Genomic DNA, 14961 nt, shown 5'->3' with positions numbered 1-14961 from the left:
CTGCTAACGAGCGTCTGCCAGTGAGCGGCTGCAGCAGAGTCGTGACTTGAGTCCCTCTGAGCTCCCCCTGCCCGGGCTAAGAGCAACCATAAATGTCCGCCAGACATCCGTTCTGTAGGATGGGAGCCAGAGAAGACGTTACCGCACCCACACACAGAGTGTGTTCACCGATCCGTGACACGACACACAACACAGACCTCCTACATGAAGGTTACCATGAACAGACAGACTCTCCTCAGGATCTGTTTAGCCATTAGTTCATTACATGCACAAACAGGCACACACACACGCGAGTACAAGCACTCACACACACACACACACACACACACACACACACACACACACACACACACACACACACACACACACACACACACACACACACACACACACACACACACACACACACACACACACACACACACACACATTCACAAGGTCACATTACAGGAGGACTGTGTCCGATTATTCTGCGGCTCTTCCAATTTACGAGGATAAAAAGATCTAAACGCAATAAATTCCCCGGGTTTCCTTCAGGGAGGGCGAAGACGCCAACTCTGGGGACAAAATGAGTTACAGTGCGTCAGCTAATGCTAGCACGTAGGATTGTCTTCAAAGAGCAGACTAAACTGGGAATTAATCATTCATAAGATTCAGGATGTTTACCTTACGATGTACCTTTAAAAAAACACTTAGCCTTCAAGACACAGCACACATCCCAAGATTCACCCCCATCTCCAGGGTCATATTGTTGTCACCACTCTCGTGGATTTTCATCTAGAACCTTCCTCCAGGAGGTATGTGGGCTTACCAACACATTTCCCCTCACTGCTTCCTGGCCTTACAAAACACATGCGTAGGTTTGACGTACTCAGCTCGTCTTGACGGAGAGCAGCTCTGAGCTTCCTGTGACGACGGCTGTCTGTGCTACCATCGGCAGAACGACGCACTCCCAACTCCCTCACCCTCGTCTCAGCTACATCACGACCGCCGGCTCTGAGCTCACCTCCTCCACCCTCATCGCTCCGTCATGACCACCTGCTCTGACTCAGACGGCACCGCCGTCACTCGTACCACGGCATGCGTGTTCGCTCGGTCCTCTGGTGCGAACGAACGCCCGAGAACGGGAGGGATGGCTATACCGGCGTTCTTTTCACACCGGATAATGACTCCCACGGAACGCCCCGGTTTTCTCCTCGACGCCGTGGGTGTTCCAAATGCAGGCGAAGTAAATGTCAACTGAAATTGCTCAATTGCACAAGCGCACTCAAAACGTCCCGATTCTGCTCCATCACGCTCTGCTACTGTACGGAACATTCGCTGATGTTCCGGAACGTCCTGTGGCGTTGCTGAGCACTCTCCAATGCTCTGCAGGGCTCCGTGATCCCCTGCAGCGCTCGGCTCCCGGCCGCTGGCTCTGTACCTCTTTGGACCACTCTGGACCTCACCCTGACCTCCTGTACCCCCTGGAACGCTCCCTAACCTCCTGTACCCCTCTTGAACGCTCCCTAACCTCCTGTACCCCTCTTGAACGCTCCCTAACGTCCTGTACCCCTCTTGAACGCTCCCTAACCTCCTGTACCCCTCTTGAACGCTCCCTAACCTCCTGTACCCCTCCAGAACGCTCCCTAACCTCCTGTACCCCTCCAGAACGATCCCTAACATCCTGTACGCCTCCGGAATGCTCCCCGACGTCCAGTACCCCCACAGAACGCTCCCTAATGTTCTGTTTCCCTCTGGAACGCTCCCTAACGTTCTATACCCCGTCTGGAATGCTCCCTAACCTCCTGTTCACCGTAACTCTCCACATCGCTCCGTAACGTTCGGGAGTGATCTGTAACTCTCCACAACGCTCTGTACAGCTCAGTTACACTCCCTAACGTTAAGTGCTCCGTAACACTCTTGTGCACTCTGTAGCGCTTTGTAGCACCTTGTGGCACTCTATAGCATTTCGTAACACTCTGTAGCACTTTGTAGTGTTTCATAGCACTCCGTAACAATCTGTAGCACTTTGTAGCACTCCATAACACTTTGTAGCACCTTGTGGCCCTCTATAGCACTCCGTAACGCTCCGTAGCACTTTGTAGTGTTTCATAGCACTCCGTAACAATCTGTAGCACTTAATAGCACTCTGTTACACTACGTAGCACTTTGGTGCGCTCCATAGCACTCTGTGATGCTCCGTAGCACTCGGCAGAAGTGTTGCCTCGGGGATTTAAGGAATCAAAGGCTTAGCTGAGATTTGAGCCGTGCGGATCCCTCCCAAACAGCCTAATATCTACACAATGCCAACCGTATACGGGATTAGGAATATTTCTATTAAAATGACACAATGGAAACAAGTCAGTGTCACTTTTCATCCATTAAATCTGAGGATTCCGGATTTATACGAAAAATATTTGTATCCATTTAACTTTTGAGACTTACTCAGTACACTCCTTTCCGGTACAACACCTCTATAGTATTTGATGTAGAACTAGTGTGGTGATCTCATGTCGCAGTGAAGTGAATTAAACTTAAAACACGAGGACACCGATCACCACTTGTATGATGCTGGATGAGTCAGCGTCTGAATACTTATTTCAACGTGTGACGCTGGTTCCCAATCTAAATCCTAACAGGGATGCGTGTTTCCACGTTTGTAAATCCATAACGTTGAACTGTAGGCAGAGGTTCAGAGCTCGAACAATGTTTGGCTTAGGAGGACTCATTATTTAGTTCGTATGGCAGAACGGCCATACTCTGCAGCATGTTGCAAAGGGTAAATGAATAAGGCAGATTCTGCTGCGCTGAAGTGGGTCAGGACGAGGCTAAATCATTTAAATGACCTAATCCAATAGCACGAGATTGATAGTCCTTTTCTCCCATCTCCCATCCTGACAGCTAGTGAGTGAGCATCTCCAGAATAATCTGACATTCCCCTTATGCTCTCTCTCTCTCCCTTTCTCGTCCCCTCCCTCTCTTTCACTCTTTCATGCGCTCTCTTTCAACTCTCTCCCCTCCTCTTCTCCTCTCTCTCCGTGTCTCGATCCCCTTCACCCCCTCATTTTTTCCCTCCTCTTCCCTTCTGTTTCTCCTTCTCACTCCTCTCTAGCCTTGTCTCACACCTCTCTCTCCCCCCCTGTTTCCCATTTTCTCACTCCTCTCTCCCTCTCTCTCTCCTTTCTCCCCTTCTATCTCTCATCATCCCTATCCCCTCTCCCCTTCCGTCTCCCCCTGTTTCTCCCCTACCGCCCCTCCCCTCCCTCCCCCTTCTCTCCTTCCCGTCTCTGTTTCCAGCGCTGCCTCTAAAGCACGACTCAGCTGTCCTAGGCGTTGTCTTTGAAGCTGACGGTTATTGAAGTATGTCTTCCCTCCGGATATATCGGCATGCTGCTCGACATGCATGTACTATATGTGCACTCTCTGCACTGCAGTGAGAGCAGCACACCAGTGTCCCTGCAAGTCTGGGCTCATCCACCCCCAGCGAGTTCAGTCCCCCGCTTTGATCACCAGTCAGAGTGGAGGGTGTTAGTTTCAATCCAAACTGGTTATTATTATCGGATCGCCATCTTTGACTCATGGCTAAAGAAATGTATAGTGTTGTGATTGTGTCTCTTTCTTTTATGTCGGTAGTATGTATACTATGCCTGGGCCTGGTATAGGCGTTGATATGATTCAGCTGGTAAAGCCTCCTCAAACGGGACATTACAGTTACCTTGTGTGTACTGCATCGTAGGGAATGCAGTAAAACACATCGAAATCAACAAACACATCACAAACCAAACCATTTGAAATGAGAGAAAAGCCTTTGAAAGCCATTGACAGCTCTTCAGTATCTCTTAGTTTAGGTCTACTTGGTTTCTACCACAAAAACCAAGACTAGCTATTTATCTTCAGCAGTGCCACAACAGGGCCGCAGGTCATGAACCCGCTGGCACTGGGAGTAGCAGAGGGGCCAGGGGGGTCACGGTGGCGCTAATAGGCCGGGGCTGACCCTCTGACCGCCGGCTACTGTCCGTGAGGCCGTGCGGGCCGTCGTCCGCTCGCCTGGACTCTGTTGACATCGCCGCCCTTGGCCGCGGCTGCTCCCAGTGGCCCCCGCCAAGAGGGTCCGGCGGAGAGGTCAGGCAGCACAGCGCGCCTCCGACCGCCTCTTAGCACGTCCCTCGCTCCTCCAGGACTCACTCACTCTCCGTCTCTCTCATGTTCCTCTCTCACCCCTCTATCTTCTGTTTCTCTCTCTCCCTCAGCTGTTTTTCTCCCCCGTCTCTCTCTCTCTCTCTCTCTCTCTGCTTTTCCTCTCTCACCCCCCTCTCTCTGATGTTCCTCTCTCTCTCTCTTTCTCTCTCTCTCTCTCCGTCTCTCTGCTGTTCATCTCTCTACCACTACTGTTCCTCTCTCTCTCTCCCCCAGATTCTCTGCTGTTCCTCTCTCTCTCTTCCCCTCTCTCTCTTCTGTTCCTCTCTCTACCACTGCTGTTTCTGTCTCTCTCCCCCTCTCTCTCCACTCTCTCTCTGCTGTTCCCCTCTCTCTCTCTCTCTCTCTCTCTCTCTCTCTCTCTCTCTCTCTCTCTCTCTCTCTCTCTCTCTCTCTCTCCCTCTCTTCTCCTCTCTCTGTGCTGTTCCTCTCTCTACCCCTCTCTCTCTCTCTCTCTCTGCTGTTCCTCTCCCCTCCTTGTGCACTCTCTGCTGTTCCCTCTCTCACAGCATCATTTGGCCACTAAAGCCGGTTGCCGGGGTAACGCCACCCACAGGAGTCAGCTACCTTCTCTGTTACCGTAGCAACTGGTTCCCTGTAGAATTTAAACATGTCACTCAGTGTGCGTCTCTCTCTCTCTCTCTCTCTCTCTCTCTCTCTCTCTCTCTCTCTCTCTTGCTGTCTGTCTAGGCCTCGCTCTCTCATCCTCTTTAATAGAGTCCCCTGGGGTGGGCTCAGTGGATGATGGCAGGCTGAATGGCTGCTTAGGTTGCTTTAGCGTCGCCTTGTTGTTTACAGCAGCCGAGATGTATAGTGCGCTGATGGGTCACCTGGCGCGTGGTATTTCATTAAGTTAAACCTCAGCAAAGGGAGAAAGGGACGTAAAAACATTCACTTCTCCTTGGAAAGTGTCGGTATGAGCTATTCCACATCCACCTTATTCTCCCCTGAACCCTACAGAGTAGTACTAGCAGTAAAGGGAGATGGAAAATTTCATCCAAACAGCAGTCTTCTCCGTTTGTCCGCAGGTAGGCCTACAGCTCACAGCTGGGAGCTCGCTATGGTGCATCATTAGCTGACTAAACAATGCGTCACAGATTCTGATGCTGCGACCTCCGTACAAGACACCTAGCGGCTGGCAAACTAGAATCGTGCAACTTTGACTGTATCATAGGATCCGTTTCCTCTCATCTTATACACTAGATCAGTGGATTCTGGTCGGCACCTTCAAGCCTTTGATGGAGACCAGGAACCTTCCGGAAAACCATCTGAACCCAGCAAGGTTACAGGGAGGACTGGGTTGGTTAAGGCAGAAAACAATGTGTGACTATCAGTTACCTTCTCACCTACAGCTGGTTTGTTTTTCCAGCTGATCAGTGATCATTTCACAGCAGGTGTAAATGTTGCTGCGTAACAGCGTGGACTATGACTGTGTCTGCAGCCACCTCATTCACTGGGAGGTGAAGAGACCAAAGAGAGTGAATACAATCGTGCTCACAAATAAAACATATTAAAATATTGTCAAACGTAGAAATTAGCAAGGACAGCTTTCTCTTTTAGTCATTCTGTAACTATGATAATGGAGTTGTCAGGTTCAAATCTTAAGACAGCAAGGCAGAAGTCTGTAGCTGTAACATTGAAACGCACTACAACATAGCCTAGGTTGTTAACCAATACATATATTAAGCAACTGCTTCAATCCTAAGGGGTTAGGTGTCTTGGGGGACCACAGTGACACCACGACACTCGAACTAGCAACCTTCTGGTTACCAGAGCGGGTTGGCTGGTAACCAGAAGATCTCTAATGTAATGTGTCAAGTGTCGACGAGGTGTCCCTGAGCAAGACACCTCTCCCTGACTGCTCCCGACGAGCTGGCAGTCACATTACATGGTTGATTCCGTATGTGAATGTGTCTGAATGGGTGAATGTTTGTATTGTACAATATTTGTAAGCGCTTTGAATGGCGGTTAGAAAAGCACTGTATAAATGCAGTCCATTTACCATTTAACATCTAGGCTACCCTTGAACACTGAATACGATTGATAACGAGGTTCCTGGTTGTTATGTGAGGTCTGGCTCCTGATCACGTCTGCATGGCGTGCATTCCACGAGGAGCGAGAGGAAGACTAGACTTCTGTTCCATCGGAGGCATCCGCCAGTTTGACAAGTCTGGTCTTGTGGGCCTCCGAGTGTGTTTGGTTTGGTGTGTGTGCCTGCGTACATGTGTGCTGTGTGTGTGTGTGTGCTGTGTGTGTATGTGTGTGTGTTTATGTGTGTGTGTGTGTGTGTGTGTGTGTGTGTGTGTGTGTGTGTGTGTGTGTGTGTGTGTGTGTGTGTGTGTGTGTGTGTGTGTGTGTGTGTGTGGGCCACACCGGTGAGGTAATGCGTGCCCTGTAGTCTGATAGTCTACGATGCGGAATCACTCAGTAGATTAAATATTGGTATTATCTTATTTTCGGAGGGTCACATTCACAACAGAGCGCCCGACCATAAGGGGAAAATAGTCTTAATCATCTAGACAATTCTTTAAAACGACCCCTTACCAGGGCCTGCCACCTTCCATTAGTGCCTTTATTTGACTGTTGTTACATTTAATTATTTGTATTGTAGACACAGGGAAGACCGAGTGGGGCAACTCCGGCATCCTTCATGTCTGTCTAGATCTCACTGTTCTTCTCATGGAGTCAGTTGAGCCCTGGTGTCTCGGTGCCTAGCTTGGCATAGACTAGCCTGGCTGCGTAGCTTGGGCTGGCAAAATAGCAAGCAGAATGGCTTCTTTTAATGGCGACGCAGAGTTCACAACGCTCTGGATCACATTCTATATCAATGGAGCAGATAACTGAACTCTTGCTTGGGGAGACCGGAGGGAACGACATGGAGAGGAGAGAGAGAGAGAGAGAGAGAGAGAGAGAGAGAGAGAGAGAGAGAGAGAGAGAGAGAGAGAGAGAGAGAGAGAGAGAGAGGGGTAGGAAAAAAGAAAGAAAGAGAGAGAGAGAGAGAGAGAGAGAAGATAGAGAAAGAGAGCGAGAGAGAGATGATGAGAGAGGAGTAGGGAGGAGAGAAATGAAGAGAGGGAGAGGTCTGTAAACATAAGAACAAAAAGAAGGGGGAGGTTGAATTTTCCACGAGCAAACAAAGCACATAAAGGAGAGAGGGATGAGACATCATTATATGAGGGAGAGAAAAAAAGGAGGTTCATTAGAGACTAGGGGGGAGGGGAGGGGAGGGGAGGGGAGGGGAGAGGAGAGTGAGGAAGGAGGGGAGGAAGGGAGGTGGGGAGGGGGAGGGTGTGTCTGGGAGGATGCTGGGGCTGGGGGACAGGCGGCTGTTAGGACCGGAGAGAAGGGTGGGGTCCGGACAAGAGGAGGGGAGGTGAGGTTGCATGAAGCGAGGGAGGAGGAGGTGGAGGAGGAGGAGAGGAGAAGGAGGAGTGCGTGACAAGCAAGAGCTCAGACCATCCCAAGGCCGTTCAATTATTGATGCTCCTCCTCTTTATAGAGCAGGGGTGTGTGGTAAATGGGTATCTGTATCTGTGTGTGTGTGTGTGTGTGTGCTTCAACTGTATGGTGTGTGTGTGTGTGTGTGTGTGTGAGTGGGTCTGTGCCATTATGTAAGGGTGTGCATGTGCACATGTCTTTGATGGGTCTTTGTCCCAGTCAATGCAGCCCTACTCTACTGGATGTGTGTGTGTGTGAGTGTGTGTGTGTGCGTGTGTGCGGGTGTGTGTGTGTGTGTGTGTGTGTACGTGTGTGTGAGTGCATTTGGTCATGCTAACCTGCGAAGTCTTTTTTTTTGTGAAAAGAAAACCAATACTCGAACAAGGAACACACCACACGCCATCTTGTCCCCGTCCAGACAAACAATGCAGGTCTTGCTTTGCTTCCTTCTAGTCGATAGGTAAAGATTTAATGCTGCTGATGTAAGCGCCCCCTCGCCTCGCTCCTCTATCACCTGTGAACACACGGTCCTGGTGCCGGCAGAGACGAGGCTCCCCCTCCCAGACCCTCCTCTCCCCAGCCTCCATTAGCGCGTTGTCTTCCTGCTCATGCATATTATTCTACACGGTCCACTGGCTCACATCCCTGCTTCTTCCCTTCAAACCAAGTATGCGACATAGAGGGCCATCAGCTATTCTAGTGCTTCAGTCCTTATGCAGAGAAGAGTCTGTCCTGCTGTCTGCCTTTCTGTCTGTCTCTGTCGGTCCTTCCGTCTGTCCACTCTGTTCTGCCTCCTGCCCTTCTGTCTGTCTCTCTGTTCTTCTTTCCATCTCTCTTTCTTGTCTGCGGTCCTTCTGTCTGTCCTCCTGTCTTTCTCTCTGTTCAGTCTCCTGTCCTTCTGTCGGTCCCTGTCTGTCCTTCTGTTGGTCCAGAGGGACAGAACAGAAGAACAGACAGAAGTCTGTTCTTCTGTTCTGTCTCCTGTCCCTCTGTCCATCCCCCAGTCTCCTGTCTGTCTCTCTGTCTGTCTGTCTGTCTCTCTGTCTGTCTGTCTGTCTGTCTGTCTGTCTGTCTGTCTGTCTGTCTGTCTGTCTGTCTGTCTGTCTGTCTGTCTGTCTGTCTCTCTCCTGTCCCTCTGTCCCTCCCTCTGTCCCGTGGCGCCAGCTGGCTGCTGAGGAGGTGTTTCTCTGGGATAGCTTCAGCGTGGGGAGGTACCGCGAGCCGCTGATGGCCAGATGGCCTCCGACTCACACACACGTCAGGCCGCGATGACAGTACGTCTAACTATAGATTCAATACATAGGATATGACAATAATGAGAAGGATAACAATAATGATAGATTATGTGTACGAGCCGAACTTCCCTGGATATCCACAGCTCTGAACCAACCCACCAGATACAGCCCACCTTAAGAAACCAGCCTACCGGATACATCCCGCCTTAAGGAACCAGCCTACCGGATACATCCCACCTTAAGAAACCAGCCTCCCGGTTGCAGAGTTTTATGCAAAACAATGGATTCCAACCTGGGAACAATCCCTAACAAGCCAGGGTGTTATGCTGCTGGCCTCTGTCTTCCTCTCGCTGTCTCTCTCTCTCTTTTCCTCTCCCTCTGTCTCTCGCTCCCTCTCTCTTAGTCGCTTTCTCCCTCTCTCTCTCTCTCTCTCTCTCTCTCTCTCTCTCTCTCTCTCTCTCTCTCTCTCTCTCTCTCTCTCTCTCTCTCTCTCTCTCTCTCTCTCTCTCTCTCTCTCTCTCTCTCTCTCTCTCTCTCTCTCTCTCGCTCCCAACATGTTATCAGCACACTGCTAATATTTCACGGAGGCTCTCAGGTCTAAAAAATCCGGCCTACAGAGTCTAAAGAGTCAGACCCAAAGAGTCAGTCCTAAAGAGTCAGGCCTACAGACTCCTGCAGCAGCCATGCAGGGGCTCTGAGCATCACTCTGCCCTGACTCTCAGTAGGACAGAGCTGCAGGTAAAGACATAAACAGGAAGTCTCCTGGGTCAGCCTCCAACACCGGGCAGATGGCTGCGTCGCCACGGTGATGGGGGTGCGTCGCCGCGGCGACGGGGACGCAGAAGGTTCTACCGTGTCGTGCCTTCAGCCCTAATCGGTTCATTGTGAAGGATGAAGAAGCCGCCGCTGGCCGCAGGGCGGGAAACAGACGAGGACCTTCAGTGAGGCTTGAAAGGCCAACACACACGTCCCGTGTAATGCTCTCATTAATATGCATGACTTCAGAGCCAGCGGGCCAAAAACGCCATGGAGAGATAACTACCTGGTGATCAGACCACCATGAACGTCTGTCCCCTGCCTCAAACATCGAACCCAACCCTAACCCGCGACCAAGATCATCTAACCCAACCCAACCCGCTACAAAGATCCTCTAACCCAACCCTAACCATAACGCATTGTCACCTGGCAAAATAACATCCCTGTATCGATTCGGCCAGAGAGAATTTAGCGTGCGCTTGCCTGCAGGGATGAAACAAAAGGCAATATAGCACTTTGGGCTTTGTGATAAGACATTTCGTGGAGTATTTGTGTGGTGGAGAGATTCACTGTTTTGTTGTCGCAAAAGACCGGGCGCTTTATTGCAATCGTCTACATGCTTAGCGCTCTTAAGCAGAGCAGGAACAAGGAAGTCCTCTTCAAGACAAATACTAGGTTTAATGAATGTTTTAGGGAAGTGAGTTTGTCCTTAAGGAAATACATGGTAAGAACAAATACCTGAAATTTTTTAAATGTTGATTCAGCATTTATCCAGGCACACAGGCACGCACACACTCACACAAGCACACACCCACGCACGCAGGCACCATTGCACACGCACGCACGCACGCACGCACGCACGCACGCACGCACGCACGCACGCACGCACGCACGCACGCACGCACGCACGCACACACACACACACACACACACATACACTAACACGCACACACACACACACACACACACACACACACACACACACACACACACACACACACACACACTAGCACATGCTCAACTCGCGTTGACATATTAGCAGCAGAAGCCCTGACAGGCCTGTGTCTTGGCCTACCATACACCACCTACCAGCACCACCTCCACCACCACCACCACCACCTCCACCACCAACTCCACCACCACCAACACCAACAACACAACCACCACCACCACCTCCAAACAGCCCCACCTCCTCCAACCCCACCACCTCCACCACCACAGCCACCTCCATCCCCACTCCCTCCACCACCAGCACCTCCATCCCCACCACCTCCATCCCCACCACCACCTCCTACGCCACCACCTCAATCCCCACCACCACCACCAACACAATTACACCACCGGCTCTAAGCTGTGTGCTTAAGGAATTCACTGCAGTGCTCATAAAGGCATCCAGAGCTATGTATTTCATCAGCTGTCCGCTCGCTCCGGTAATGGCATGATTGTAGCAAAAACATTTACAGCATTCCTATCCGCCCGCCTTTCTTCCATGAACATGTAGCTTTCATTTCAGATTTCAGTGCCTGCGCCGGGATTAATCCAGGCCCGTTGTGTTTTGCACAACAGGAAACGGGGATAAAAGATAGGAAGAATGGGAGGAAGGAAGCGTCGCTGTGAGACGTGATAATAAATGGCTATTGGCACACGTGGAATACACGGCGTGGAATACACGAGAAACCATTAGTGAAACACGATTATCTCTTGGCTCTAAAATTAATTAACAGGAGACAGAAAGAGGGGGGAAAGGCAGAGAGAGAGAGAGAGGGAGAGAGAGAGAGAGAGAGAGAGAGAGAGAGAGAGAGAGAGAGAGAGAGAGAGAGAGAGAGAGAGAGAGAGAGAGCTAGAGAGAGCCTCCAGATTGAGATTGGTCTCTGGGACATGTTTAGCAAAGCACATATTTTCTACCATCCATTGCGTGTGACGTTTTTTCCTCGCCTTTGCCTCAACGAAAATCCAGTCTATCTGTTGTGCCAGATAAGTGAGTTACCAGTGTATCGCTGAGTGCTGCGGCCATGGTCTTCGACCTCATAACGCTGCTCTCTGCCTCTCCGGGCAGGACTGCTCTGGGGTAGTTGAGCACTCAGCTTAGCACTGCAACCATTTATCTTGATGATGAGCACAGCGGGGCTCGGAGTAAACACTCTCTTTGCTGTGCTGAGTTTTAAACGGGGTGCCTGTGCTGGGGTTGTACGATTCTACGCATACCGTAGGGGCGGCATGTGGCTAAGGAGGTTGCGCGGGTTGGCTGTTAGTTCGATCCCCGTGTCGAAGTGTCCCTGAAGCAAGACCCCTCACCCTAACTGCTCCTGACTAGCTGGCTGTCGCCTTGCATGGTTGACACCGCTGTCGGTGTGTGAATTCTGCGCATGAATAGGTGAATGTTATGCAATATTGTTAAGCCCTTTGAGTTCCCACTGGTTAGACTAGCGCTTTAGAAATGCAGTCCATTTACCATTTTTGCTGCTACTACCCGCTAGGTTTGAGTTCTCTGAGTGCACCGGTGCTTTGCTATCTACGAACTTGGTGTGAAAAGGAATGAGACCTGAAGGGTTCCTCGGTACTGAAGCTAGCATAGCGGTGTGAATCGTCCACGATGCGCAAGCAGCCACAGACCGTTGTGTTGTCTTAGGTAGGCCTACGATCAGCCATAATGGGACGCTTTGGGGCTAATTCTAATTCCTTTCACTGGTAATCTCGTTCAACATTTTTAATCTTTTACTTCTGCATTTGTGCTCGTACAAAGAACCTAACCTTGGAATTACATTAGGAAACAAAAAGCGCAGATGCTTTGATGAAAGAGGTAATCCCGATACCAATATTAAACATGATGTCTCCGGGACAAATGATTTGATTCAGCAAATACACGTGAACCGGAGGAGACCCCGAACCGTGTCGGCAAACTAATTCCCCGATTGTCATCCTACTGTGCATCTGTCAGGGTGTAATCTGTCCTCTAAACCTGGAGGAGGTGCACAAACTCCTCCAGGGGAGCTAACAGTCAGCAGAGTTGTAATCCTACTAAAGACTCTTACAGCCAAAGCACTATTGCCGAGCAGATACAGAGGTTCACTACAAGGGCCACTCTCCAGATCCAACCGGCTCATCAGAGAACTGTACATCAGATCTCTTTGGTTTTCCTTGTAGGCTACCCCAAAAATGACGATACTCGTTCATTTGATTGAATCTTGAATCATAGAGATGAAGGGGATATAATCTGCCCAGATTCTACAACCTGGAGTGTAAAACGTTGTGTATATTCTACTATATTATTTAGATAATAGGGTGATGCATAAAATATTTATTGTGTGACTCCCGAAAGTAATAACTTAAGCTCATAACTTTTTGTTTCGTTTTGACTTCTCTGTCTGCATGACGGTCTTGTGAATTCTTACAGATGTGGTGTAAAATGTATTGCCTCGTGATATTTAATGCCTTGCATTAGACAGTACAATATGTGAGATTTTAAATTAATTGTATTTTGTGAGCTTCCTGTATTATAAAAGTGGAGTGCTCATGTTTCCTGTGGATTAAAATGGTTTCCTTCGACTAGCTGCACTAGCACACAGCTTTCGGTCAATTGGTTTGCAATTTACAAAGATAGACGTCGGGAGACTGCGATTTATGACTACAATAAACTGCGTATTGTTGTTGAATGAAATATGATCTTTATTTGAGTCAGCCCCTGTGAACTTTTTCTTTCTGTAGAACATAGGATGCAGGGTTACATGAATACAACAATGTTATTAGCTTGTCATTCATATTATTTTCGTTTTGCTTGATTTAGAAATCGTCTTGCGTGTGAAACAATCCAAGGTCATTATCTGTTGCGTATAGGCCTACTCTTTACAAAAACGCAGACCGTGTTTACAACAGTTTGATTGTTTCAGGATCACTGAGATGACTTCTGATCATGGGTCACTGTTTTGCATTCATCTTTAGCCAGACACAGTTTAAATCACACAATCGAATACAAGGATAAGAAACACACGTCTATGTCCTTATTTAAAAATAAACTTTTGCTGTCATGTTCAGATCAGGCGGACAAATAATTTGAAGGCCATGTTAGGTGACATTGTAGAATAATCTAGAATCTAAATTGGTTGTTATGCGACATAACACAAATATATAGTGTATGAAATATGCATGGCTTCAGTCTTTCAGTTCCTATGTAGAGCTTCAGAGAAGACATAAATAGGCCTACATGCATATTCGGAGGGCCTTGTGCCGAAAGGACAGGATTTATGTGGGGCTAGACAGGTATACAGGAGACTCGGTGTAGGATGAGTCAGTATATTGACATTCATTTGTGAAGAAAAATAAAAAAAGAATCAACACCTATTTGTAGAAACAGAATAACACAGAACCATGCGATCTGAACCCCTCAGTGAATGTCTCATTGTGTTAATATTCGTTATTCGATGTCCATTTCAGGATTGCATATGCAATCAGTCACTAACACTTCCTTCCGTCGACAGATTTATTCCAGTGGACTGTGCCTGCGATGCATTTGCAAATTAAATCTGTCCTACATCAGGGCGTCATCCACACGGGGACAGCGAACCCAAATAAATGTGGGCTATCAATGGCAGATCTCATATTGTAGATAAAATAATAGGTTGGTGCAAGTAATTTATACAAGTGAATTATACAAAACAACAAACGCGATCATTATATATACATATATATTATACATAGTCTTACCTCGACGTTGCTCCATATGCAAACTGACATTACAGCCACCAATATAGGCATCATGGTAGGTCCCATCTTACGCCTTCTTTCGTGGCTATTATGACAATTTTTTTGTATAATAGTTCCACAATACGCTACGTAGTTACACCAGCCAGTTATGGTGCACGTCGTCTCCGCTGATATCTTGCTCTGGTCTCTCCAATGTGGGCTGTTAAAGATGTAGTTCTCCTCCTCCCACTCCGAGAACCAAGCCCTTTTCAAGCGCCCTATCTGCGGTTATTTATGAGGGACCTCAACGCGAAGTCTTGCTCTGGTTACCTGAGTATAGGGAGACCTCTAGTGGCGGGGCGTAGCCGGGTATAGGGAGTCATCTAGCGGCGTTTAGCTGGCGGTGCATGGCTGAGTACAGGGAGGCCTCTAGCGGCGGTGGCGGTGCATAGCCAGGTATAGGGAGATCTCTAGCGGCGGTTAGGTGGCGGTGCAAGGCCGGGTATAGGGAGACCTCTAGTGGCGTTGAGGAGGCGGTGCATGACCGGGTATAGGTAGACATCTAGTGGTGTTTAAGTGGCAGTGCATGGCTGTATAGGTAGACCGTGCACAGGTCTTCTTATAGGGTTGGTCTTCTCACAGTGAGAAGAACTGGACCGGATGACCTACATAC

At 49.1% G+C, this 14961-nt stretch overlaps 1 protein-coding gene across 1 annotated transcript in view; it reads right to left on the bottom strand.

Annotated features, from left to right (window-relative positions):
* The window catches only part of aplp1 (amyloid beta (A4) precursor-like protein 1), a 33335-nt gene extending 18775 nt beyond the window's left edge, over positions 1-14560 (bottom strand). Inside the window, exon 1 of the mRNA XM_056601932.1 lies at positions 14310-14560. Coding sequence (XP_056457907.1) covers positions 14310-14375 — 66 coding nt within the window. The 5' untranslated portion in view covers positions 14376-14560. The remainder of the gene's footprint in view (positions 1-14309) is intronic.
* Positions 14561-14961: the final 401 nt, after the last annotated feature.

The sequence above is a fragment of the Gadus chalcogrammus genome, chromosome 11 (assembly GCF_026213295.1).
Source record: "Gadus chalcogrammus isolate NIFS_2021 chromosome 11, NIFS_Gcha_1.0, whole genome shotgun sequence".
In the NCBI taxonomy this organism is placed as follows: domain Eukaryota; kingdom Metazoa; phylum Chordata; class Actinopteri; order Gadiformes; family Gadidae; genus Gadus; species Gadus chalcogrammus.
Note: the sequence above shows the minus strand (reverse complement) of the source record. Positions and strands in the feature narration are given on the sequence as shown.